The sequence below is a fragment of the Tachypleus tridentatus genome, chromosome 10, assembly GCF_004210375.1.
Source record: "Tachypleus tridentatus isolate NWPU-2018 chromosome 10, ASM421037v1, whole genome shotgun sequence".
NCBI lineage: Eukaryota > Metazoa > Arthropoda > Merostomata > Xiphosura > Limulidae > Tachypleus > Tachypleus tridentatus.
The window spans coordinates 85,866,704-85,892,841 of record NC_134834.1 but is presented as its reverse complement, the minus strand read 5'-3'; the positions used below and the strand labels follow the sequence as shown (position 1 = coordinate 85,892,841).

General features: G+C 34.9%; 1 protein-coding gene across 2 annotated transcripts; it reads left to right on the top strand.

The window, feature by feature from the left end:
- Positions 1 to 454: 454 nt before the first annotated feature.
- Positions 455 to 26,124, top strand: LOC143229783 (adenosine receptor A1-like). Of its 2 annotated transcripts, none has more exons than XM_076462557.1 (2): positions 455 to 596; positions 22,803 to 26,124. In XM_076462557.1, the coding sequence occupies exon 2, from the start codon at positions 23,280 to 23,282 to the stop codon at positions 24,540 to 24,542; it is 1,263 nt and encodes a 420-aa protein (XP_076318672.1). In that variant the 5' UTR covers positions 455 to 596; positions 22,803 to 23,279; the 3' UTR covers positions 24,543 to 26,124. The 2 variants fall into 2 exon arrangements, with proteins under 2 accessions (XP_076318672.1, XP_076318673.1); XM_076462558.1 differs by lacking the exon at positions 455 to 596 and adding an exon at positions 20,529 to 20,653.
- Positions 26,125 to 26,138: the final 14 nt, after the last annotated feature.

The following is a 26,138-nucleotide window of genomic DNA, read 5'->3' as shown; positions in this document are numbered from 1 at the left end:
AAAATTAGCACCCAATGTAAGATCAGTATAAATACTATAGTTAATACTAAGTCATATCATTAAAACCTTTCGCGGTTTTTGATGATGTTAAACTTCTAGTTTACAACGTTTCTTATTAACAAAATATAGTGTTATTTGCTCGTATATTCACGATACGGAATTTAATCCGTTTCATCACTAATATTAAAGAAATAGTATTAACTTTTACGGAAGTACGTGTATCTTCTATGTTTTTAATGTATTTGGTCTCTATTTCATATTGTAACATATTAATAGAATGCCGCAATACTTACTTCAACTAGCTAGCCGTCCAAGACAAAGCAATCGACACAGAGGAGCCAGCAAACGTCACAAGCTACACTATCCAATCACTGTTTAGACTGTTAGAACGCTAGGTGGCATGTATTCAACAACTACGGAAAGGGGTCTGTGATTCATTAATTCGAGAAGAGAGCTGATTTTCAACACACTATCTCTTCTTTTCAAAACCATTGCTAATTTATATTAATATAAATATACAGTAATTACAATCTACTAACGTTTTTTCCATCCCAAGAGTTTAGCCTTAGTACCTTACTGAATTTGAAGATTAAAAGGTTGGTTTTGTTTTTCAGAATATTTTTTTAATCTTAAGTATCAAATATTCATTTGATATTCCTTTGAATAATTACTAATACTGTATAAACGTTTAGTTAAGTAACGAAGTGATTTGAGCATTTTTAAAATACTATAACTATCAACTAGAGTTTATGTTGATAAAATCATTTGTCCCAAAGTATAGGTTATTGGCATGTTTAGTTAAAGTACGTATAAACTGTTACAAACTATTTTTAAATCTGGTTTTGATATGTCATCTTAAAGTGTATTTTTAATCTAGTGATGATTCGCTTTCATAAACTGTATTCTAAATCTGGTGTTGATATGCCGTCACAAACTTCATTTTGAATTTGGTGTTGATTCACTGTCGTAACGTCCTCCGTTGGGAGGTAAGTTTACGGATTTAAACACTAAAATCAGGGGTCCGATTCCCTTCTGTGGACACAGCAGCTAACCCGATGTGGTTTTGGTTCAAGAAAACACAAACACATTATCACTGTCATAACCTGTACTCGGAATTTTGTTTCTAGTCATTGTTATAAACTATATTTTAGTGCCTTTTCGTCGAGTATTATTACTCCAATTATACAAATGTCTGATATGAATTAATGTTAAAAACACCAAGCTTTCTGATCGCTGGACTTTTTCTACGAGAATTTGAATCACGTTGTTTTAAAATAATACATTAGTTACTAAACAAACACATTATAACAGATAGTTCGAGTTTGTTCTTTTTATTTAAACATGTCTCCTGAGAAAGTTTCAATTATCAAACGATGATTTTTTTAGTTTATTCTAATTTCCCAATTCTAAAGTTTTTAGTTTACTCATAGTTTAGTTTTAAAGATAATAAACCAACTATTAATTAAGAGTGGATTATCTGTTGTTAATACTAGAATTCCAGAATATTTTGCTGGAACTCTTCTGGACATGTACAATGATCTTATAAAAGCCAGAAAATGGGACAATATTTCACATTTATTCAAACAGTGGTTAATAACAGCACTGAGATGGGGTTTATTAGAGTGTGCAGATGCGCTAGTGAACATTCCGATATGTAGAACTTAAACCTAACAGTAATGCCAGTTAATGTTTGGAAACATATGCAAATTATTCAAAATGTTCCTGAATAAGTCACACCATTTTTACTTATTTCTCCAACTGTGTACATTGGGAGATTAATCTTAATTAAAAGATAAATCTATTAGCACTGAAATTATAGTCGTGAGTGAACTAACAATTTGAAACTTAATCATTAAGAGCGACAACCTAGAACTTGTCATTTACTTGTGACCCTTGGCGACAGCATCAATGTTTAATCAATCTGCAACACATGAAGGAGGCTGAAGTAACACGAATAGCGAAACGTGGATAGTTTCTAACTCTTCTGGGGTATGCCGAATCTCACAGTACTAAGTTTTATTTGTCTTATCTGCAAGGTTTCTCACATGGCTTCAGTTTTCGGAGTACTGATTTTATTCATTTAGATTTGGTTTGTTTGGAAGTTCGTTTAAAGCTAAACGAGGGCTATCTGTGCTAGCCTTCCTAATTTAGTTGTTAAAGACTAGAGGGAAGGCAGCTAGTCATCATCATCATCCACCGCCAGTTCTTGGGCTACTCTTTCACCAACGAATAATGATATTGAAAAGTCACATTATAAAGCTCCCCAGTTGAAAGGGCGGGTATGTTTGATGAGGCGGGGATTCGAACTCGTGACCCGTAAATTTCGAGTTGAACGCCCTAACCACTTGGCCATCCATTTATATAGAATAAACACAACCTATAACGTTTAGAGAGTTAATCATTAACTGAAAATGTAAATACTAATATTATGTAGGAACAGACTAGTATCATGATCACTGGTCTTGCTAATCAAACTATCATTACTGATATTACATAGGAACAACCTTGCAAGTAAATACCCATAACTAGTTCTGCTTTATTGGTAGCATAGGCTTAGCGATAACAAAGCTAACTTAAAGTAAATCTGTTAATATAACGTGCTCAGTAGGAGATGTTAGAGGTAATATATCAATTTCATATTGCTCAGTTAGGAATGTTACGATAATACGGACAAACAGTTTTTAGTGTATCAATTAACTCAATTTAAAAGTAAAAAAAAGTAAAATGTTTTATAAAGTATACCAATTAATACTGAAAATGGAAGCTTTCCCACATAACACGTTGGTTTTCTTGCATGCCACTTTCACAGCTGATATTGAGAAAAGATGAAATTATAAGTAGGTTCATTATAAATTGTTTAAGATGGGTTTAAATTAATTGTTTAAAGTTATAGAAACAAAACGTGAGGTCAGTCCAGTGCTTGACCATACATCCATTTTGATAAACTGCTTCAAGCACTTAGCCAATGTTTAAATGCCATAACAAAATTAGAAATTAGAAACAATTCAGTTTATTCTTGTTGACGGTTACACTTTCATTATGAAGACAAGTAAAAGTTAACTGTATTCTGTATGAGGTATTAGTGGCATTCTAGATAGTTTATCTGCTGCTTATATTAAAAATCACCGTCCATCTACTGGTGATAAAGTCCTCTAGATTTTGTTATATGATTGTAAACTGCTAGCTATCTTTAGTGTTCATTCAAACCACTAGGTGTTGCTACAGGGATGTATTGTTTTCCCCAGAAAAGTTCTGAAACTATTTAATCGTTCATAGCGCCTCTCTTATTTTTATTATACGTTAAACCTAGCGGCAAAGTTTTAAGTTACATAATTTCTATTAAAACACCAATGAAAGAATAAGAAAATTGACTTCTCTAAATTTGAATAACTTATCACAAGAAAAATAAGCACTAGGCGAAACTGACTATTATTTTTTAAACATTTCTTTATGGTTTTTATTGGGTTTTAACACCAAAACTGAAATGTTTACATCATTTAAGCAAGTTTATTATTTTAAAAATGTGTTTGACATTGTTGAACTACTAACTTTTTCAAACATTTTTTTTCGTTTAATATTGATTCTTCTAAAATCTGTAGCTGACAATAACCAGAAGAATAACAAAAGTTGCAACGGTCTCGGATTTTATTCGCTAAAATGTTCATAAATAACAGGCTCGTGCATGGCCAGATGGTTAGGGCGCTCGAATAATAATCTGAGGGCCGCGAGTTCAGCTCCCAATCACATCAATCACCCTCGTCCTTTCAGCCGTGGGGGCGTTATAATGTGACAATCAGTCCCACTGCTTGTTGGTGAAAGTAGCCTAAGAGCTGGCAGTGAGTGGTGATGACTAGTTCCCTTTCCTATATTCTTGCACTTCTAAATTAGGGACAGCTAGCACAGATTGCCCTCGTGCAACTTTGCGCGAAATAAAAAAATGCAACATTAACAACAAGTATTTCAGAAAAGACTGTATGCCACTATTTCAGCAGTTTTTATACGGTTACTTATATATAATAAACGATATCAATCTCGAGTGCACGTAGCCTAAGTTTAGAAAAGAAAAATGATCGATTTTGATATACGTTCTGTGAATTTTACAATGTGAAAATGAACCAATTTTAGCCCAGTTTTAAAAAAGTCAAGAAACAGTAAACATCTTACAGAGTTATTGAAGTCTCATCAGAACCAAAAGGTGAAGCAATGAATTCTGGTCTCTATAAGTAGGAACTTAACGAAAATATATTTGTTTGTTTGTAATTATGTTTGTTTTAAGTTTCGCGCAAAGCTACTCGAGTACTACGCTAGTCGTCCCTAATTTAGCAGTGTAAGACTAGAGGGAAGGCAGCTAGTCATCACCACCCACCGCCAACTCTTGGGCTACTCTTTTACCAACGAATTATGGGATTGACCGTCACATTATACACCCCCACGGCTGGGAGGGCGAGCATGTTTAGCGCGACGCGGGCGCGAACCCGCGACCCTCGGATAAGGAGTCGCACGCCTTACGCGCTAGGCCATGCCGGCCTTATTTGTAATTAAACACAAAGCTACACAATGGGCTATCTGTGTTCTGTCTACTATGGGTATCGAAATCCGGTTTATAGCGTTGTTAGTCCTTAAACATACCGCTGTGCCATTGGGGAGATAAAATATATTTAATTAGCCATGTCCATTACCAGGTGGATAGTTAGGTTTTCTCTCAGTTGTTATGCTAGGAAGTTAATACTTAGATTTATTGAGAAATGTGTGTGTGTGTTTTCATATAGCAAAGCCACATCAAGCTGTCTGCTGAGACTACCGAGGGGATCGAACCCCTGATTTTAGTATTGTAAATCCGTAGACTTACCACTGAACCACTAGGGGACATTGAGAAATGTTACACAGACTTTGTGAGAAAATATTATCGTTGTTTTTGCATGTAAAAGTGATACTTAAATATAAAGTTCCATATTTACTCAGACAGGAACAAATATATACATATAAGTTTACGACAAATTTGGAAAAGCAACATATACTTTGAAAAACAAAATATTCCTTAGGTGACGGTGTTGAGCTCTACCCAATGTTTAGTATGTCACATTGTCGACTGTGTTCAGTTATCGCTCCTCGGCAAGAAAAAAAATACTGCGCCCCGCATTTTGGGCTGGATATGTTATAAGATGAACAGTTAAATCATACTGCTCAATTAGAATAATCAAAGAATTATCGGTTGTTAGTGTTCTTATTTATTATTTTGAATTTCGTGCAAAGCTACTCAAGGGTTATCTGCGCTAGCCGTCCATAATTTAACAGTGTAAGACCAGAGGGAAGGCAGCTAGTCATCACCACCTACTGCCAACACTTAGGCGACTCTTTTACCAACGAATAGTGGAATTGACCGTAACATTATAATGCTCCCACGGCTGAAAGGGCGAGCATGTTTGGTGCGACCGGGATTCGAACCCGCGACCCTCGGATTACGAGTCGTACGCCTTAACCCACCTGGCCATGCCGGGCCTGGTTGGTGTTGACTGGCTACTTTCTCTCTGTAACTTCAAAATTAGGAACTGCTAGTTCAGGTATTCTTCAAGTAGCATTGTGTGAAATTCAACATGTAATCATCAGTTGATCAACACGTTAAACAAATCAATAATGAAAATACTTGATGCAAATATCAGAACTGTCGCGAATAAAATACGAGTTATTGTGTTATTTTTTTACATAAAGAGTAAACATAATAATGAAATTAAAAATATGAATCAACATCGAAAGTACTTGCAAAAAAATACAGTCACAAACACACTTTGAAAACAGAATGATCTAAGAGATCTAAGAACGTTCAGGGTAGTTCATATATTATTATTTTGAGGCTTTTCTATGTATTTCCTATCTATATGTTTCTTGTGAATTAGATAATCACTGAGAGAGTGTTTTTACTAACACATAAACAACAGATATTTTAATTGTTTTACTTGTCAGACGATTTTATAAGTAAATATTTATTGTTTCAGAAATATAATATATACATATACAAATGATTAAACATTCATTCTTTTTAAAAGTTAAATCTACTAAAGATAAGATATGAGCAGGCAAACGTGAGTTAGACTCTGAAACTTCAGTGTAACCTTTGTTAAAAAAACGTTTTTTATCTCTTTATCATTCGCGTTTAGAGATTTAAAAAAACATGAACATGAATGTTACACACATATTTAAAATTGTTAAGAAATAAATAAAAACGTTACTTCAGCTAAACTTTCGTTTTTGAAGTACATTGCTATGTATGTTTGTTTTGCTTTTTAATTTCGCGCAAAGCTACATCAGGTCTATCCGCACTAGCCGTCCCTAATTTAGCAATATGAGACCAGAGGGAAGGCAGCTATCCATCACCACCCACCGCCAACTCTTGGATTACTTTTCTCGATAGAATATACTACAGTGGTTTAATTGAAGTGCGTTTCATCTCACAATCAAATTAAGTGTCTCAGTAATTACATCATTACGTAAATTGTTTTATATTTTTTATCCAATTTCATTTTACGAAATTTTGTGTTTCAGCTGAGTCTTAATCTGTGGAATTTTCACGCCTCAATATTCAATAAAATAGTTATAATAAATAAAGAGTAAAAAATTACTTGAATAAAAGATTGATTATTTTATTTTGAATTTCGCGCAAAGTTACACGAATACTATCTTCGCTAGCCAACCCTAATTCAGCAGTGTAAGACTAGAGGGAAGGCAGCTAGTCATCACTACCCACCGCCAACTCTTAGGCTACTCTTTTACCAACGAATAGTGGGATTGACCGTCACGTTATAAGCTTCCACGGCTGAAAGGGCAAGCATGTTTGGTGCGACCGAAATTCTATCCCCCGACCCTGAAAGTGCAAGTCAAACGCCTTTAACCACCGGATCATGTCTGGCCGGTTTCTTTTATAAGGATGGGAACAATTTTTGTTGTTGTTATTTTTTATATCACTGTAGTTGAAGTAACTGCATACAGCCTATACATAACTATTAATATCAATGTTGCCAATATTACCTGAATGTTTTAGGCAGCCGTTAATATGTATTCAAGATGGGGCTTCTGCTATCGTCTTGTATGAATTGGGTAGTGAATGCTGCGTGTAAAAGATTTTATCTTTCCTTATGTAATATAATGTGAAGATCCAGATGAAGTGGTCAGTGCTGTCCACCTCTCCATGTGGCTTCAAATTTTGGCTACAAATTTATGGCATATATATATATATATATATGAAAATGCTTGAAATAAACCAAAAATACGCAACTATTAGAACAAAGTAAAGTCATAAAAATGGACGTAATAACTGTCGTAAAGATCGAGTGTCGCACTAGTCTTAACATGTCATTATGCTGAGAAGATGAAACGTAGAATAGTATTACATAGAGCAGATAAATGTTTCCTTACCGAGGTTTAAATGAATTGCATCATTAAATGTTTCTCAGTCGTACTGGAAATTAAATAAATAAATGTTGTTGTTCGGACTTTGTTTTAAAAATGTACGTTTAATAAAATTAATAGTAAATTAAAACAAATCACAAAAATGTAGGGTTACTGTTACGAAATCTGGTCGGAATCCAGCATCTCTTTCTAAAAGCTATGAAGTAAATACCCGGTTCGTTTACTCAACAAAATCATGTCTTGTTACAACTCAACAAAATCATGTCTTGTTACAACTCAACAAAATTATGTCTTGTTACAACTTAACAAAATCATGTCTTGTTACAACTTAACAAAATTATGTCTTGTTACAACTCAACAAAATCATGTTTTGTTACAACTTAACAAAATCATGTCTTGTTACAACTCAAGAAAATCATGTCTTGTTACAACTCAACAAAATCATGTCTTGTTACAACTTAACAAATCATGTCTTGTTACAACTCAACAAAATCATGTCTTGTTACAACTTAACAAGATCATGTCTTGTTACAACTTAACATAATCGTGTCTTCTTACAACTTAACAAAATCGTGTCTTGTTACAACTTAACAAAATCGTGTCTTGTTACAACTCAACAAAATCGTGTCTTGTTACAACTTAACAAAATCATGTCTTGTTACAACTCAACAAAATCATGTCTTGTTACAACTTAACAAATCATGTCTTGTTACAACTCAACAAAATCATGTCTTCTTACAACTTAACAAAATTATGTCTTGTTACAACTTAACAAAATCATGTCTTGTTACAACTTAACAAAATCATGTCTTGTTACAACTCAACAAAATCATGTCTTGTTACAACTCAACAAAATCATGTCTTGTTACAACTTAACAAAATCGTGTCTTGTTACAACTTATTCCACTGAAGGGCCAATTTACTTCTTCTTAAACATATAAATGACAAGTGTCAGAGGTCATAGTTCACGAATAATCAGGTATTTCAATATTTCAAATTGATTGTTGTGTCAGATATTGCATGAATGTTTATTTATTTGAAACATTGTTTGTACACTCTTATTGTTGTATATTGAGTTTTGTGGTTGAGTGGTTTTATTTGTTGTTTGTGTATGTTTAGTTTTCGTACCGTATATCTATTTACTTCTACTATTGTCTTTTAGTTTAGCTTTATCGTTGTGCCTGTGGTTGTTCTATTGTTTTTCTAGCACTCAATGGTTCAGAGGCAAATTTGAAAACTTCCACCACTAAAACCGGGTTTTAATAACGAACTTAATTCCACTTTAAAAATTGGGCTTTCAGAGTCCGCGCAGTTTTTATTTCAGAAATCAATAAAAGTATTTGGCAAAGAAGACGGTTTATCAGTGTAATGACGTTCCTTTTTTTCTCCATGAATTTTGGATACATAATTTTTTAAAATATATCTTACTATTCGTTTCATTAATAAAAGCCCCTCAGTGGCTCAGCGGTACCTCTGCGGACTTACAATCCTAAACACCGGGTTTCGATACCTGTGGGAGTGGAGAGAGAACAGATAACCCATTCTGTGTCTTTGTGCGTAATTCAAAGCAGCAACAAATACTAGCGTTGATAAAAAGGCAGTAGAATATCGGTTTTATATCGGAGATCACGTTGGTTACATGTTGGAACTTTGTTGGCATGACACTGTATTAGACAGCAGGAATGAATATCCATTTTGGATAATAGTTAATTTATTTCACAGTTATTTGTTTACAAATATATAACTCACAGATTTTAAAAATTGATATGTTGTGAATTTGTAGATAGTTAACCCTTGCATACTCTTACTTATATATGACAAGAGTTTATCTCAATTATTATATTACAAACATTTGCTTCCTTTGAATTTTATTCACAATTATTTTTATTATTTTCAAATTAACAAAGCTTGTCCAATTTTCAGCTTATCCTTGGTGAGATAAAAATTGTATTGACCTGCATGCTGGCAGAGAATGCTGTAAGAAATACATTTTTATCATTCAGTAAGAATAGAACACAATTTTCCTTTCGTTCACAGTGACTTTTCTCAGAAGTTCCCAGGTTGTCTCTGAGGAAGAAAAGTCCACCTTCAGAAAACTCTTAAGTTATAGGGTTTTATATTTTTGACTTCCTAAAACGAGTATTATTACTGTTACATAATATTGCACTTCAATACACGCTGGAAAAATGAAAGTGGGGCATAGTGGTCAGGAAATGTTTTATTTTATACTATTGATATACACCGAACGAATGGCCCAAAGTAAACCTGTCAATACTATTAACAACATTTATATAAACTCGCGAGTTATTCTTGTCTGAATTATTCAACACTATACCAAGAAAAACCTAATCTTACGTTTACAGTACCTCAAACAACAGACAGCTTCGTGTTCAATTTTGTTTCCTTTGGTTTTACTAACAGCTTAGTTAATTGAGGTTTTGACCTAAATGATGGACACTGGCCACAGTTTTATCAATATCCTCCTCCGAACAATCACGTGTTCAGCAATTCTTGTCATGATAAATATCTTAAAAGACTTTTCTGTGTAAGTCTACAGTGGCATCTTTGTTTGTTTGTTTGGAATTTCTCGCAAAGCTACACGAGGACTGATTTAGCAGCGAAAGAATAGAGGGAAGGCAGCTAGTCAACATTACCTCCACAACCAGCTATTTTACAACGAATAGTGGGAATGTTGGTAGTATTATATACTCCTACGGCGAGTATGTTTGTTCGGAGTCCTTAAAAAGCTATATCATTGTATGAATGTTTTTTGTTTAATATTGTTAAATATACTTAAACTAAAACTGACTGTGTTATCCTGTAGCTTTAAAAAAACAAACTATTATTTTAAGTTAGTCCTAAATTTATTTTAATATCGAAATTTACAAATGTGTGACTTCATTCTTTTTCTCGTTTTTTCTAAACTAAAATTAATTATGTAACTCCGTGATTTCGTTACTGAAATATTTCTTATTTAATTTCTTTAATATGTTAAAGCCCTAGTATGTTGTTTTTAAAGTAATTATCGTGTATAAGATAGAACAAAAGACTACCATGAACGTTGTTTGAAGATAACTGAAACCAAACAGTTGAAGCGCTTAACGGCCCGGCATGGCCAAGCGTGTTAAAGTGTTCGTCTTGTAATCCGAGGCTCGGGGTGTTCAAATCCTGTCACACCAAACATGTTGTGAGGGAAGTTTTAATTTTTGTTCAACCCCACTATTCGTTGGTAAAAAAGTAGTCCAAGAGTTGGCGGTGGATGGTGCTGAGTAGCTGTCTTGCTTTTACATTAGAGACGGCTAACGAAGATAGCTCTTGAGTAAGTTTTCGCGAAGTTCAAAAGATACCAAACCAAGAGCAGAACTTATTAAAGATTTCTGGAAGAGATAAATATATAAACTAAATCTGGATTTTTGTACTCTATACATAATTTCGTTTCAAGAATTTATTGGCAAATGGCTATGTGGTGTCGTGTTTTTTGTCTGTTTTGCCATCGCTACTTATGATGTAGATGATTTATAAGGGTGAAAAACATCTAACGTGATTTATCTTACATGGTTCGCCAATGTTGAAAACTAGTAATTTTTATTTTGTAAATCCATTCTCTTTGCGGTAACGGACGTTTCACTCCAGCAAACACTAAACAGATAAAGTCAAAACGTCTGGGACCACTTCTTCTTTCTCTGGTAATGGAGAACATTTATTGAGCAGTTATGGTTTTATTTGAAAAACAAAACAATGTGACAAAATTAATCAATAACAATACAATAGTGTTTTATTCTGTTGAATTGTCACTATGAATAACTTGATGCTCAGAAAAACAGCAAAAACCTAAGAAATATAAATAATTGTGGGCGTGCACTTGTTGTTATTGCACGTTTATTTCTGGAATGTGTAATTTGCACAAATAAATTATGAAGCAAAAACTGTTCCCAGGCTTTGTACTGAAGCGCTTATGTGTTTGTTTGTTTTTTTTGTTCTTATAGCAAAGCCACATCCAGCTATCTGCTGTGTCCACCGAGACGAATCGAATGTCTGATTTTAGCAGTGTAAACCTGAAGATTTACCGCTGTCCCAGTGGGGGGAATTAAGACGAAACCAAATTCGTTTTGTTTCAGACTATTTCATAACAAAACTCGGGGCGCTGTTCATTGTGTATAAGAAAACTGGACAGAAATGTTAGGACAGTTTTTTTTTTTTTCTACTACATTCAAGTAATTTGTTTTGACTACAACTTGACAATAAACGACTTTGAAAACAAGTTTTAAATTGATACTTCATCATGACCGTTTGGCAATTCAGTAGCATCAACTGCCTGAACGATTAGCAAAATTGACCGTTACTTTTATAACGCGCCCACAGCTGAAAGTGCAGAGCATATAAAAGGAATATTGAAGGTTCAGAATATGGACCTATTTATCCATAATTCTGAACATTATTCACTAAACTACGTCCATTCTTGTATTTTCACCATGACGTCATACTTTTCACGATGTGTGTCGAACATTTTTTATCGATCACAAACTTCGCTACTATGTTTTATTAAATCTCTATCCGCCCACCCTAAGAATGGGATTAACGCATGAAAAATCTTAAAGCGTTGAAGCTTAAGTTGTCTGTTACCACATAAATTAAAAATATTTCATTTCACTCTTTGAATATTCGACATTATAAAGTAGACCACCAAAACTCTTTCCGAAAGTTCGAGACACTGAAGCTTTAGTGTAACTTAATATATTAATATTATATACTTCGTTCTGTTTGTTCTCCAAACAGAAGAAATAAGAAAATGCTCACAAACCTCAGCTATATTTGTCGCATTTCACGTAACAGACATGAACGGTTTCGTCGTTTTACTATCGACAGAAACGTTTTCAGCGTATACGTAAAAGTATTATACAAAAAGTAACAATTCGTTGAAAGTAATGAATGATAATTATTCACCATGTCAGGACTTATGGACATCTTTTACGTCTTAAATGGAATATGCAAATTGCATTTGCATCTATAACATCTTGTAAACATTTACTTCGTATCTTTAGTGATATATTTTCAACACAGACTAAAAAAGCAAAAGATTGAACACTGTTAGTTTAGAACATCGTGACAGCACTGAAACATTGTTTTATTGTAAGCTTATTATTGTAAACATATAGAGATATATCGGTATATTAGCGTTACTGAAATAGGATTTTGCAGTTTTCTAATCATAAAACGTGAAAACTAACTTTCCTATTAAGCACTGCTTGTTTGTTTCTTGAATTTCGCACATAGCTACTCGAGGGCTATCTGTGCTAGCCGTCCCTAATTTAGCAGTGTAAGACTAGAGGGAAGGCAGCTAGTCATCACCACCCACCGCCAACTCTTGGGCTACTCTTTTACCAACGAATAGTGGGGTTGCACAAAAATTATAACTCCCTCACAACAAAGAGTATTCAAACCTATAACCAGCAGTCTGCGAGTTGAGCGCCCCACCACCAGACTTCTTCTTCTGCCTTTAACTAATAAAATACAGTATAAAAATACATTCATATATGACAAATAAATGTTGATGAATGAATACAGTTAAAAAGTGTATTTGAAGGTTCCACGGAAAAAAAATACACTGATCAGTAACGTTCCTTCGTATAATATGTCTTTTCACGAGCAGCTTTAATGTTGAAAGACTGATGAACAATTAATTATATACTACATTATTGATAATTAAAAGTCTCGTTTTAACAGGTTCGCTACAGGTTAATAATAAATAAACTGCGTAACAACAATTTAAAGTGCACTATTTTGTTCTGAAAACCTTCGATATGATATGCAACCCGAATTTTTTCTTTGAAATATTTGTTCTGATTAACAACAAATTAATTCGACAGGAATCAAAGTTTAACAAGAAAAACCAGTACGACGGCAGCAACAACAAACATTTGACACACGTGTACAGTAACAAATATTGAATTTCTGAACGTTTCGGAACGTACGTAATTCATCTTGAGCAAGCTGTATTGAACAAGGTAGATTATTTGGTACAAAATTTCTTAAAGTTTGCACCTTTTTTAAAAAAGTAACTATAATACAGAATAAAGGGTGAACTAAATAGCAAGACAACCAAATGAAGAAAGGATAGAAAATACAACAATATTATACAAATATTTACAACAGATTTAATCGTAGCGAAGTGTTATTGTTTAACGTTGGAAGTTAATTTATAATAGATAAACATTCTTTAATTAAAAGTTCAATATTGGATGATGTCTTTGAAATTTCCAATCAAGATGGGGTGGTTGTTATTTTCACTATGTGTGCAAATTGTGAAGTCTGGATTTGATAGTTTTTTACCAGTTTTGCTTGATATTCTCATATGTTCGCAGGTGCAATTGTCATATAGTTTTACTAATGTAATTGGCGTTGCAACCATCACATGTGTATTTATATATGATCCTGGAATACACAAGGGTAGGTATAGGTCTTTAGATCTAGTCAGATTTTGAATTTGAAAGGTGATTTAAATATCATTTATGGTTGAGCTTGTGGGTAAAAAGATTTAATTATTCTTAAAATTTGTGACTTTACTGTGAAACTTTGCTTAAAGAACGATCAGTCGTAATACATATTTATCCATAGTGGTGTATGTTTGTTTTATAAGAGGTTCAAATTTGTGAGAAGGGAATTTGCGTGTTAGGACTTGAATGAAGTGCAAGAAATAGCTGTTATTTATTGAAATGCGCCAACTTTAAATAATAGCACAACTTTACTGTAATACTTGTTTGTTTGTTTGTTTTAAGTTTCACGCAAAGCTACACGAGGGCTATCTACATTAGCCGTCCCTAATTTACAGTGTAAGACTAGAGGGAAGGCAGCTAGTCATTACCACCCACCGCCAACTTTTGGACTACCCTTTTACTAAAGAATAGTGGAATTTACCGTCACATTATAACATTTCCCATGGCTGAAAGAGCTAGCATGTTTGGTGTGACGGGGATTCGAACCTGCGATCCTCAGATTGCGAGTCAATAACGCCTTAACCCACCTGGCCATGCTGAGAGCTCTTTGGATATTTGTATAAATTGTTACATTATTCTATTCTTTGTTTATTTAGGTGCCTTTTGATTTATTTCACCCTTTTAGTCTGTGTTTTAATTACATTTTATAAGATGTTCAAACTTTAGAAATTTTTGTACCTAATAATTTACCCTGTTTAATATAACTTGCCGAAGATGAAATACATATGTTTCGAAACGTTCAAGAATGAAATGTTTTTTCTGCACACACACGTGTCAAATGTTTTTTTACTGTACACACACGTGTCAAATTTCTTTTACTGCATACACACGTGTCAAATGTTTGTTGCTGCTGTCCTCATTAGTTCCGCTTGTAGCTTAGAACTAAGAATGCTTAGTGTTTTCGTATCAGTTCTGCTATAGGAAAGCCGTGGTAGGTCTTCAAGTAGAAAAATTGAAAAACTTTCTCAGCGATAGAGATTGCAACATTTGACTAAGGTCTACAATGTTGTGTTGTTCTTGGACTGTAAATATATGCGGTAAATCCAATGCGACTACTTATTTCTTGCGTAAAATTACATGTTTACGTAAGACCAAAGCTTGAATGATGCTTGTTTGTACAGTATATGCTGTAAAATAACAACGTGGAAAGAAATTTATGTAATTAAAGTAACGGAAGGAGTTCTTATCTTAATTAAAGTAACGTGTGAAATAATGTTTGGTTTGATTTCTAAAAATAAAAGTTGGAATAGTGCTCGATTATCGGTGTTGGGTAAAATAGCGGTTGGAATAAAGGTTTTCGTTGTAGTGAAAAAGAGGCCATGTTTTAGTAATGTAGTGTCTATAATTTGTTTTTATTATTCATATCGGACAACGAATAAGGAACGGAAAATACTGATTGATCAAAGCGATGGTTTATTTCGGTAAAACAGCTAAAGCAATGTTTAACTTTATTTGATTATATACTCTTCAAAAAAAGAAACGCAAAAGTCAAAATTTGAGACATATTGTTAACAAGTTTATTCCGGGTAGTTCTGTATGACATGTGTGAAACTTTGCACATTCACTGCTGAACATCCAAAGTCTGCAGAGGCGAAGTCCACGCTCACTAGTTGAAGTTTAACGTCACTCAACGTCAATAACGAGTATGCCCTCCGTGTGCATCAATAACTGCTTGGCATCTCCTGCCCATGGAAGCGATAAGATGACGAATCACATCCTGTGGAATGGCTGTCCACTCAGCCTGCAAAGCTGCTGCAAGTTGAGGTAGAGTCTGCGGTTGAGGTTGTCGCCGTCGCAGACGTCGGTTCAACTCGTCCCAAAGATGTTCGATGGGGTTTAAATCTGGTGATCTGGAGGGTCAGGGAAGAACGTTGATGTTGTGGTGTCTCAAAAAGACAGTGGTGAGTCGGGCTGTGTGAGGACGGGCGTTGTCATGTTGAGAAACGTCGTTGACGTTCACCATGATGGGTTGCACATGGGGCCTAAGAATCTCGTCGACGGTTGCGTACGGTCTGATCGGAAATCCTACGCAGCCCTGGTATGGTTGAGGCAGTAGACGTCGCAGTGGTGGTCCTATCCCGAAGGTGACGTAACCGGATGTAGCGATCTTGTGCGGGCGTGGTCACACGAGGTCTGCCATATCGTGGATGGTCACAAGTTGATCCATGTTGTTGGTGACGATTCCATAGTCTTGTAATGGTGCTTGGGTGGACATTCACAGCTCTGGCAACATCTGATCGAGATTCGCCTGCTTCCAAGCGACCAATGGCGTTGTTGCGTTGTGCTTCAGTCAGTCTTGACGTAACTGTATTGCGTGTCGGTGGCTTAACACTGAGCTATGGAAACCGAGAACACGTCACTTTTATAGGGATTTTGCACATGTTGCACTTGCAGAACATGCAGATCTCTCAAACAAATTTATTGGACACGAATGTGTTTTGGCGAAAAATCCGATGTTTTCCTCCGTTTTCAAAGTGCACAACTTTTATTGTCATTTTGGTCTGACAATCAGTGCCTTAACACGTGTAACATCACATACTCTGAGCTTGTAACGTTATTACATATATTTCTCTTTAAAATAACAAAAATATCCCTTTTGCGTTTCTTTTTTTGAAGAGTATACTTGAGTGCAAACTATAAAATGAACTATCTATGTTGTTCTCACTACGGGTATCGAAACGCGATTATTAGCGTTGATAGCCCACATACTCGCTACTAAGTCACTGGGAGGCTTTTTATTTAAGTAGAATGACAGCATTGGAATTAATTCCAAGGAAGGTAGAAACTTTACGCCACACAGCACAGTGTTTCACACAATCATTTAAAATCATTCCAACAACCTTGAAACGACTGAGTTCTGTCAAGTGTGTTCTAAACTGTTTGTTTGTGCCTACTCTTGGAACGTGTAAGTTTAATAAGCTGTCTCCGAGTAACAACTCATCCATAAGACCTCGATAATAAAATTCCAATTGTGTTGAAGGACTTCTCTAACGCAGAATACACGGAGAAAAGTAAAATACTTTTTTTTTATCATTACAACGTTTCGCGTCCAGAGTGATTGGGAAAACGCAAGAGTTTGCTGACAATGCAACCATCACAACAGTTTTAAGTTGCCAATGGTTGATTATTACACTGTAACAGTTTCAATAAGTATTAAGATTTTTTTTTATCCAGTTCTGCAACTAAAGACTATAATGATCTATATGCAGAGAGCAGGAATAAATGTTCATCTATTATGGATTCAGAAATAATTATTACTTAAATAAAAGGCACTGTTGTATGGAATGTTTGTTTGTTTTTGAATTTCGCGCAAAGCTACACGAGGGCTATCTGCGCTAGCCGTCCCTAATTTAGCAGTGTAAAACTAGAGGGAAGGCAACTAGTCATCACCACCCACCGCCAACTCTTGAGCTACTCTTTTACCAACGAATAGTGGGATTGACCGTCACATTATAACGCCTCACGGCTGAGAGACCGAGCATGTTTGATATGACGGGGATTCGAACTCGCGACCCTCAAATTACGAGTCGAACGCCTTAACCACCTGGCCATGCCAGTGTACCCATTTCAAACTACCCCCTGTAAATGCTACCCCCCCGGTAATTTGAAATCGTTTTCATATTACCGGGGGGTAGGGCAAAATCGATTTCATCTTACCCCCCTTGATTTTAAACTACCATCTTCCCGATAGACTCGTTTTAACGGTTTGTTAAGATGCTAGACGTTTTTATCGCACTCAATGTGTGTAAATGAAATTAACACATTAATAATAATGTAAAAATTCGAATATTTATCATGTTCTATATCTCATGCTATTAATCACTCATTTTTATTTCAGTGCGCATAAAGAAATATAAAAAAATTAATATGTATAAAGTACAATATATTGAATGAAAACAGTATGTAGACCTTGTGGTCTGGTGAGGACGAGCCCTTAAAATATCTTTTATCTTACATAAATAATAAATTTTAATAAAAGAAATAATAGGCCTTTTGCCTATTATCGTGCACTTAGATACGTACTTGAGACGCACTACAAATATTAAAAGCAATCATTATGTTTTTCATTTTGGCGTTAGAGGAGGGGGTAATTTGAAATCAAGGGGGGTAATTTAAAATCGATATCATGTTAATCCCCCGGTACTCTGGAAACGATTTCATATTACCGGTGGGTAACTTCGAAACGAGGGTAATTTGAAATCGTTATATCGGGCCCTGTCGTATGGAAGGAGACTTCCTTTATAGTCTGACCCTCCGATCCCTTGGTATGGCTTTAAATATTTTATTTTTTCAATGCAAATATTTTGATACGTTACGAAATGTATTTTATATAGACAGTACCTTCAGAAAATATTTTTGTCATTATTTAAATAAAATGTAAATAGTTTGTAAAGTACTTATGAAAGGATTCACGGGACCTCCCCTTCCTACACCCCTGTAAGAGATTCGTGCATGTTTTTTGATACACATCTAAAGCCCTGATTATTTCGACACTTGATAATCGAACTCACCAATCAATGCCAACAATTTCTACAGTGAACATCAGCAATTTGCTTCCGATATAGTTTCGTTACAACGGCCATCGAACTTTATGGTAACTGCTCATTTAAAAACAATCATTGAAACTAAGAGAGAATGTTCTTATATGAATTTTTAATTAAAAAAAATGAAATAAAGGAGGATTTTGTGTGAGAGAATTACTCATAATCAACGACTCTGTGCTCGCAAGCGTGTGTATGAAAAAAAGGTAGTTCAAGCTTCACATCAGTGATTTTAATTTATACATCATTTAGACCCAAATGAAAAACACGTATTGAGTAAGATTTTAAGATGAATCAAGCTATAAATTAGAACATAAAACAATACACTCACCAGATTTACCTAGAAAATTAATCGGCTAAAGTTTAGTGATTAGTGTATCGAGATGTAGGTCCAAGGTTCAAGATGCGATATGCCACTGAAGATGTTCCACACTTTCGCTACAGGAGAAATGAAAATTACAGCCAGTTCCGCTTCTTTATTAAGAGCAATCATGTAGTTGGTGGATTCTACTGAGTTGGTACTCTAACGTCTGTTAATCAGTGAAGAATAATGTACTATATGAGGCTCTGGTTTGTCTATTTAGCTCATGTATCGTATAAAGTACCCTTTAAGCTGTAAATATAGAGAAATTTGACACTTAAGAGTAAAAAGAACATCATTCATTGGCCTGGTTGCAAATAACTTGTTATCGATAAGACTAGACACCACTCAAAGATCACTTCTGAGAACACCTTCAAAACGTCCACGAATCAAGGAGCAAAAAAGAGTCCAGTTCTAGAACATCGTCTCTCTAAAGACAGCTTTTAAGCTCCAACTATATCCGCTAATCCGAAGTGTTACAGCAAAACCCTTCCTGTGCCGACGCCACATTTAGGATCCGGTACTGAACTCCAACTTTATTAGCTTTAAGAGGATGAGTTTGATGTGCATTGTTCTAAGACGGAATGTCAGTCCAGTGCATTTAGTTAACAACTAGTATCCGTCGTACAGCTGAGAACAACTGGAGGGCGTGTCTTTCATTCTTAAAAATACAGCATCATGTCGCGAGACAGCTCCTAACTAGCAATCACCTGACTAGAGGGCTAGAGTGTGAAACCTTCTGAGTCACGAACTTCTCTGGAGCTTTACGGAATCTTTGTTTCGAAACACAAATTAATATGTTTTTCTGGTTTGAAAAACTCATTTGAACATGAATATTACACTTTTTTAAAGGTTTGATCTCGTGATAAGATTTTATTATATTTTGCTTGTAATTTTTCGTAGTTATGCACAAAGTGCTCTGTCCACCAGGGGTATCGAAACCCAGTTTCTAACTTTTTAAGTCCGCAGACATACCACTGTGCCACGAGGAGACTGTATTTTCGGAATCTGGATTTCCGTCACTTCATTTTATTAAAAATATGTTTGATTTCTGTTGGGTTTCTTATTATTATTTCTTCCAAAGTTTCTATAAATTATTATCTCAAGCTTCTATACTTGGTTCTTTTCTGACTTATATCAATTCTCAGATTGTTCGCCAGTATGATTTATGTTCCTATAAAAAGTGTATGGGAGAAATGTTAAACCAAAGAATGATTTATGTGTAATTGTAAGTAATTTCTCTCTATTTAAGTCAAAGTTTAAAACGAGGAAGAACCGCTGAAAAGTATTCCTAAAGAAAGAAGAAAGTAATAAGTGTCAGAGAATAATATTGGATAGAGAGTAATAAGTGTCCAGCTGAAAGAAACATCTTTATTGAAACAGAAGATGGCTGAAAGAAACCTGAAATAAAGGAATAAAAATTTTATTCAAACCAAAGAAGGCTGAGTAGAAGTTGTAGATGTGCAAATCAACATTTAGATAACATTATAAATATGATATCTGTGAAGTGCACCGTAATACTAATCAAACATTTCACTTAATGATAGTAGCTTACATTTGCTATATTTATAGATTCTTATTCGTGTGACACTGGAAGAGATGCAGTAGCACATATACCACTGTCTGAGTGAAAATGATGCAGATGCAATATAACGTATTCCACTGTTTGAGTAAAAATGATGGAGGTGCAATATTTGATATACTACTGTCTGAGTGAAAATGATGGAGCTACAATATTACGTATTCCACTGTCTTAGTGAAAATGATGGAGCTACAATATTACGTATTCCACTGTTTGAGTAAAATTGATGGAGGTGCAATATTTGATATGCTATTGTCTGAGTGAAAATGATGTGAGTGGATTATTTTGATATACTATTATCCGAGTGTAAGTGATGGGTTTGGAATATTTTGGTCCCCTGGTAGGACAGCAGTAAGTTTACGGATTTAGAGTTAAAATCGGGGGTTTATTCTACACAGCGGGCATAATAGATAGCTCAACAAAACTTTGATCTAAAACAAGTAAACAAGCAATATATTGATATATCATTGATTGAGTAAAAATTACTTAAGGCTGCAATATTTCATATACCATTACCCTGGAGAAAACGATGGAAGCGTGTTATGAAGTATTTTGGGTAAAAAGCGTAATGCATTTGTAGATCACTGATTGGAGAACGTAATATGTTTATAGAATATTTTCTTTACATAATTAGAAAGGAGTAACTTGTTCAGGGAGCTCTGCTTGCGGCACAACAATATTTCTAACTCTGAAAAAACACAAATTCTTGAAATAATTCTCCTAATTGAGGTTCATTATTCGACATCCACTTTTATCTTATTTTAGTTATTTTAATCATTAAGTCACATGTTAATTATTTACTTGTAACATGTTAAGATTTACTACTGAAACATGTGCAAGGACAAAATAATTTGTCGTGCAAGTATGTGTGAAGTAAGTATGGAGCCCTGGCACAGTGGTATGTCTACGGAATCGAACTGCTAGAAACCGGGTTTCGATACCCGTGGTGGGCAGAGTACAGATAACCCATTGGGTAGCTTTGTGCTTAATTTCAAACAAAGAATTTCCTTGGATATATCGTAATTAATAGTACCAGTTCAAATCAACTCTCACACTAAGCTTATTACTTGAATTCTGCATTAAGCTAAAAGAGGATTAATATATTTAACATAAACATAAGAGGTACCCACTGTCAAACTTAAATACATATCAGAACTCTGTATTTGTTTGTTTGTTGCTAAGCATAAAGGTGTACAGTGGGCTCTCTGTACTTATTCCACCAAAGGTATTGAAATTCAAATTTTAGTTTGATAAGTCTGCAGATTTGCTGCTAAGCCTATGGGATGGGGATCATTTTATGAAGAATTACACTGGTGCTCTGCAAGTAATCCACTAGATATGCGCGCAAAGCTATACAAGGGCTATCTGCACTAGCCGTTCCTAATTTAGCGGTGTTTAGTTTGGTTTATTGTTGAATTTCTCACAAAGCTACACGACGGCTATTTGCGCTAGTCGTTCGTAATTTAGCAGTGTAAGACTAGAGGGAAGGCAGCTAGTCATCACCACCCACCGCCAATTCTTGAGCTACTATTTTTACCAATGAATAGTGGGATTGACAGTCACATTATATCGCCCCCACCGCTGAAAGGGCGATCATGTTTGGTGGGACGGGGATTCGAGCCCGCGACCCTCAGGTTGGGAGTCGAGTGTCCTTACCACCTGATTATCCGGGCCCTTTGGATATTTGTATAATATTTTTTCATTATTCTATTATTTACTCACTTAGTTTTCTTTTAATTTATTTCACCCTTTTATTATGTGTTTGAATTACTTTTTATAAGATGTTCAAACTTTAACCTCAGGTTACGAATCGAACGCCCTAATCACTTGGCCTCTAAAGTCTGATAAAAACCTTATTCGTTGTTGTTCTTTATATGTCTTATCACCCAAAAGGTTTAGTGATTCTCGAGTAATCCCTAGTTCTTTATATAAAGTTATAATATATGTGAAGTCTTAGTCCTTAAATCAAAGGTTTTGATAGTTTTATCGTTTATAGTGATGATGTGTTTGGTATGTAAAGAATCTATATACTTAGTAAGGTATTTTTGTTTTATAATTCGTTCCTAGTGACTGCTTTAGTTATATTTTTTTTACTATACCTTCAACTTATTTTCTCGTTCTTTAAATCGAGTAATTTTAAATTTCCTTTTTAAGAGATTTACTAATAATATATTTTTACAGTTCCGAGTTAATTTAGTATATTCTCAAATTATTATTACCTACATATATAAGTATTAACATTGAGTACATGGTCAATAGCAGAATACATTGATTTACATCTACAGTCAAAGCATAACACGTTTAATTGAATAATGGTGAATCTAACATTTCGTTTTGCCATGTTTTGTTTTTATATTAGTTTAATCTAGTTAATCATGTAGAATGGTTGGAGCTGATTTTATTTGTATTTTCTTATCCAGTGACTGTGGCATATTGACCAGAAGCTCTTGAAATTGTAATTCATCTTCCAAACTCTACCACACACATGCAGACGGGAAGCCCTTGAAAAATCTACCAATCTTCCAAAATTCACCACGTGACATACTTCTTGGAAGCTCTTTAAGTATCTTCTCACCTTTCAAACTACGATATGTGACATAGTTACTGGAAGCTTTTGAAAGATCCACTCATTTTCCAAGCTCCAACACCTGAAATACTTGCTGGAATCTTTTGAAACATTCACTTACCTTTCAAATTCCACCACGTGATATAGTGGCTTGAAACTCTCAAGGTATTTACGCATATTTTAAACCCCACGTCTTAACATAGTAACTAAAAGCTCTTGGAAGTTTACGTACATCCAGTTTATAACATTTGGTATACTGAAGTCAGATTTTTAAAATACTTCCCTTTATTATAAACACAAAAATTCAGAACACAGATAGAGAAATGTGAAAATGTCCAACATTATACTGAATTCTACAACCGTGGAACGATCACAACTAAACGGTCTCCTGAACAACGAACATCTTCCGCATATTCGATCTCGGAATGTTGTCCTGCATCTAAATTATGAAAGGGGTAATTCAGCAACTTCTGATTGGACATCGCCAGGTGATGTCACCTTGGCGGTTTTAAGCATTTTCCTTCTCTCTTCGTTAGCTATGTGCAGCAATGCTTTACTCGTAATATCCATCTATCGCTTTAAACGCTTGAAAAACCCGAGTAATTATTTAGTCCTCTCACTAAGCTCCGCCGATCTCGGAATCGGACTTGTTCTTCCAATTGCTCTTTATTTTGAGCTCTGTCGTTCAAAAATAGACACAGCTCTTCTATGTCTCGTGCCATTTTCTGTTCTTATTCTTCTCTGTAGCGTGTCCATTTTGAGCGTGACAGGAATAGCGTTCGATCGTTATATTTCTCTCGCTTCTCCTCTACGCTACAACGACATCATCACTGACCGTACCATTGGCAGATACATTACAGGCTTCTGGGTATATTCTTTCGTTGTCAGTTGCACGCCTGTTCTATGGTGGTATATTATTCGCCCCGAGAAACACGTGATAGCTTGTAGCTTTAACTTAATAGGGTATCAAGTTAAGCTCTTACTTTTCTTTTCACTTTTTGCGCCGTGCTTATTTATTATTTTCTTCAGCTATGCTTACGTGTACGTCATTGCCAGGTACCACGCACGTGCTATATTTTTAGTGGAACTGTCCTTACGCCGACAAACAGGGGAAGTTGAAACCGAGGCCAAATACGGACGAACTTTAGCAGCGACCACAGGTCTATTCCTTATCACGTGGCTTCCATTCCAAGTGTGTATGTTAATTGACATGTTCCATAATACCGATATACTAACTGGGAAAACTACTTTTTATCTGGGCGTCTTAGCGGTTTCAAATACCTGCATTAACCCATGGATCTACGGTTATCGGAACTCGGAAATTAGATGCGCCTTTTCGAGAACTTTGGATGAATTTGCACCAAAGCTGGGCTACATTCTGAAGTCTTCGGTCCCTACCAAAAAATCCTGTCTTGGTATGTCAAGCTATGCTTCTAATATCCGCTTATGTCATTCACCTAATCTTGTGGTCAACAAAACAGAAGCCACTCATACGACATATCTGCATCCTCCGGAAACTACGTACGTGACAGAAACAAGCTTTCTTCCACCCACTTCCACCAAGTCTGTTACAAATACGGTAGTTAGCTTGTAACAACAAAAAACAAAACAAAACTGTATTTATTAACAGCATTTTATTGTTCGACACTGAAAAAAAATGCATTTCTCTAAAAATAAACAAAAATATTCTGTCCAGAAGTTTCACGTTAGTTTTTTAACTTTAAAGTATTAATGCATAAAGAAATATATAAACATAGAAACAACAGCACACAGCAGTATTGTTATTATGTGGCTTGACAGTGTACTACAGGAAATGGTGACGTCATGGCAGGAAAGAACAGCGATGATAGAGAATTATGACACAAGAAAGAGGAAGGAATTATTTCTCTCTATCTCTGGGAAGGACATTTGTTTGAGGCGAATAAGGAAGCCTTAAGAGGCGGCTTTACATAGTAATTTCAAATTTGAAAGAATATAGTATCACAAATAATATGCTGAATAATTAGTAATAAGAAAAACTTAAAACCATGTATATTTCACTTTGGTTTCGTCAGATTTTGTTTGATTATAGCAGTGAAAGAACTTATTCATATTTACGTAAACGTTTGTGATATCAGAGTAGTTATTAACAATAAACATATAAATGAGCACTTTTAATGGAGGTTACCGTTTGTACAGATAACTTGAGTCTGAAATTACTGAATAGCGTTGTAAGTAGAAACACGTGGTAAAAACAGAAAGAAAAATGATCGTTAGTTGTCATTGTTATCAATATATGTGATGAATATTGCTCGAAGACATGGCGTGACTGTTGAAAATACAGAAACGTTCAACACTGTAATTCTTCTGAAAGTTTTACCAACGGACTTCCTCCACTGTTTTACTATCAGCTTGAAAAGTCTCCTCAAAACAAGTGGATAGAATTTGTTCAAATGTTTTTCAGACTATTTGATCTTTATTTTCAAATTTTCCTACTTGAATTGTTGTTCGGAAAAGGGCAGTTTACTTGAACTGATAGGAAGTTCTAAGTACAGAGCAACCACCTGGTCTTCTTCACTTCAGAGACCGGGTTATCTTCGTCAAAATGTTAACATAATCCGTAAATAATAACTAGCAATTTAAAAATGTTAACGGGTATTTTTAGAATGAACGAGAGCCAGATTTGGCCGAATAAAATAGAAATAATAGGCTGGAAAAGAGTTAAAAATAGTAGAATAACGAAAATAATTGATCAGATGGACGAAGAGGCTGTAAAAAGTGAGAAAATATACGCAAAGGAATTTTATTTACCATGTTGAGTGTGGCAGAAAATTTTCAACTGAAAATCAACTTTCATTAAAAACTTTCAGGTAATCTTAGCTCTAATTGTATATTGACGCTGATGAAACTAAATAAGAATGTGTGGTCCACATGCGTTTAATAATAAGTGTTGTTTTATTCAATATTCAGATGTACCAATTTAGTGTTTTAATGTCAGTTTATATAATACATGTAATCAGCGTATTTAAAGCATTGTATTTTTCTGTTTCTTCAACAAAGCCACATTGGACTGTCTTTTGTGGTCACAGAGAAGAATCAAATCCCGGATTTTAACGTTGTACATCCATAAACTTACCACTGTACTACTGAGGGCATTCAGGAGTGAATAAAGATTTCTATAGTATATGTGTGAAAGATATATTTGTGGAGA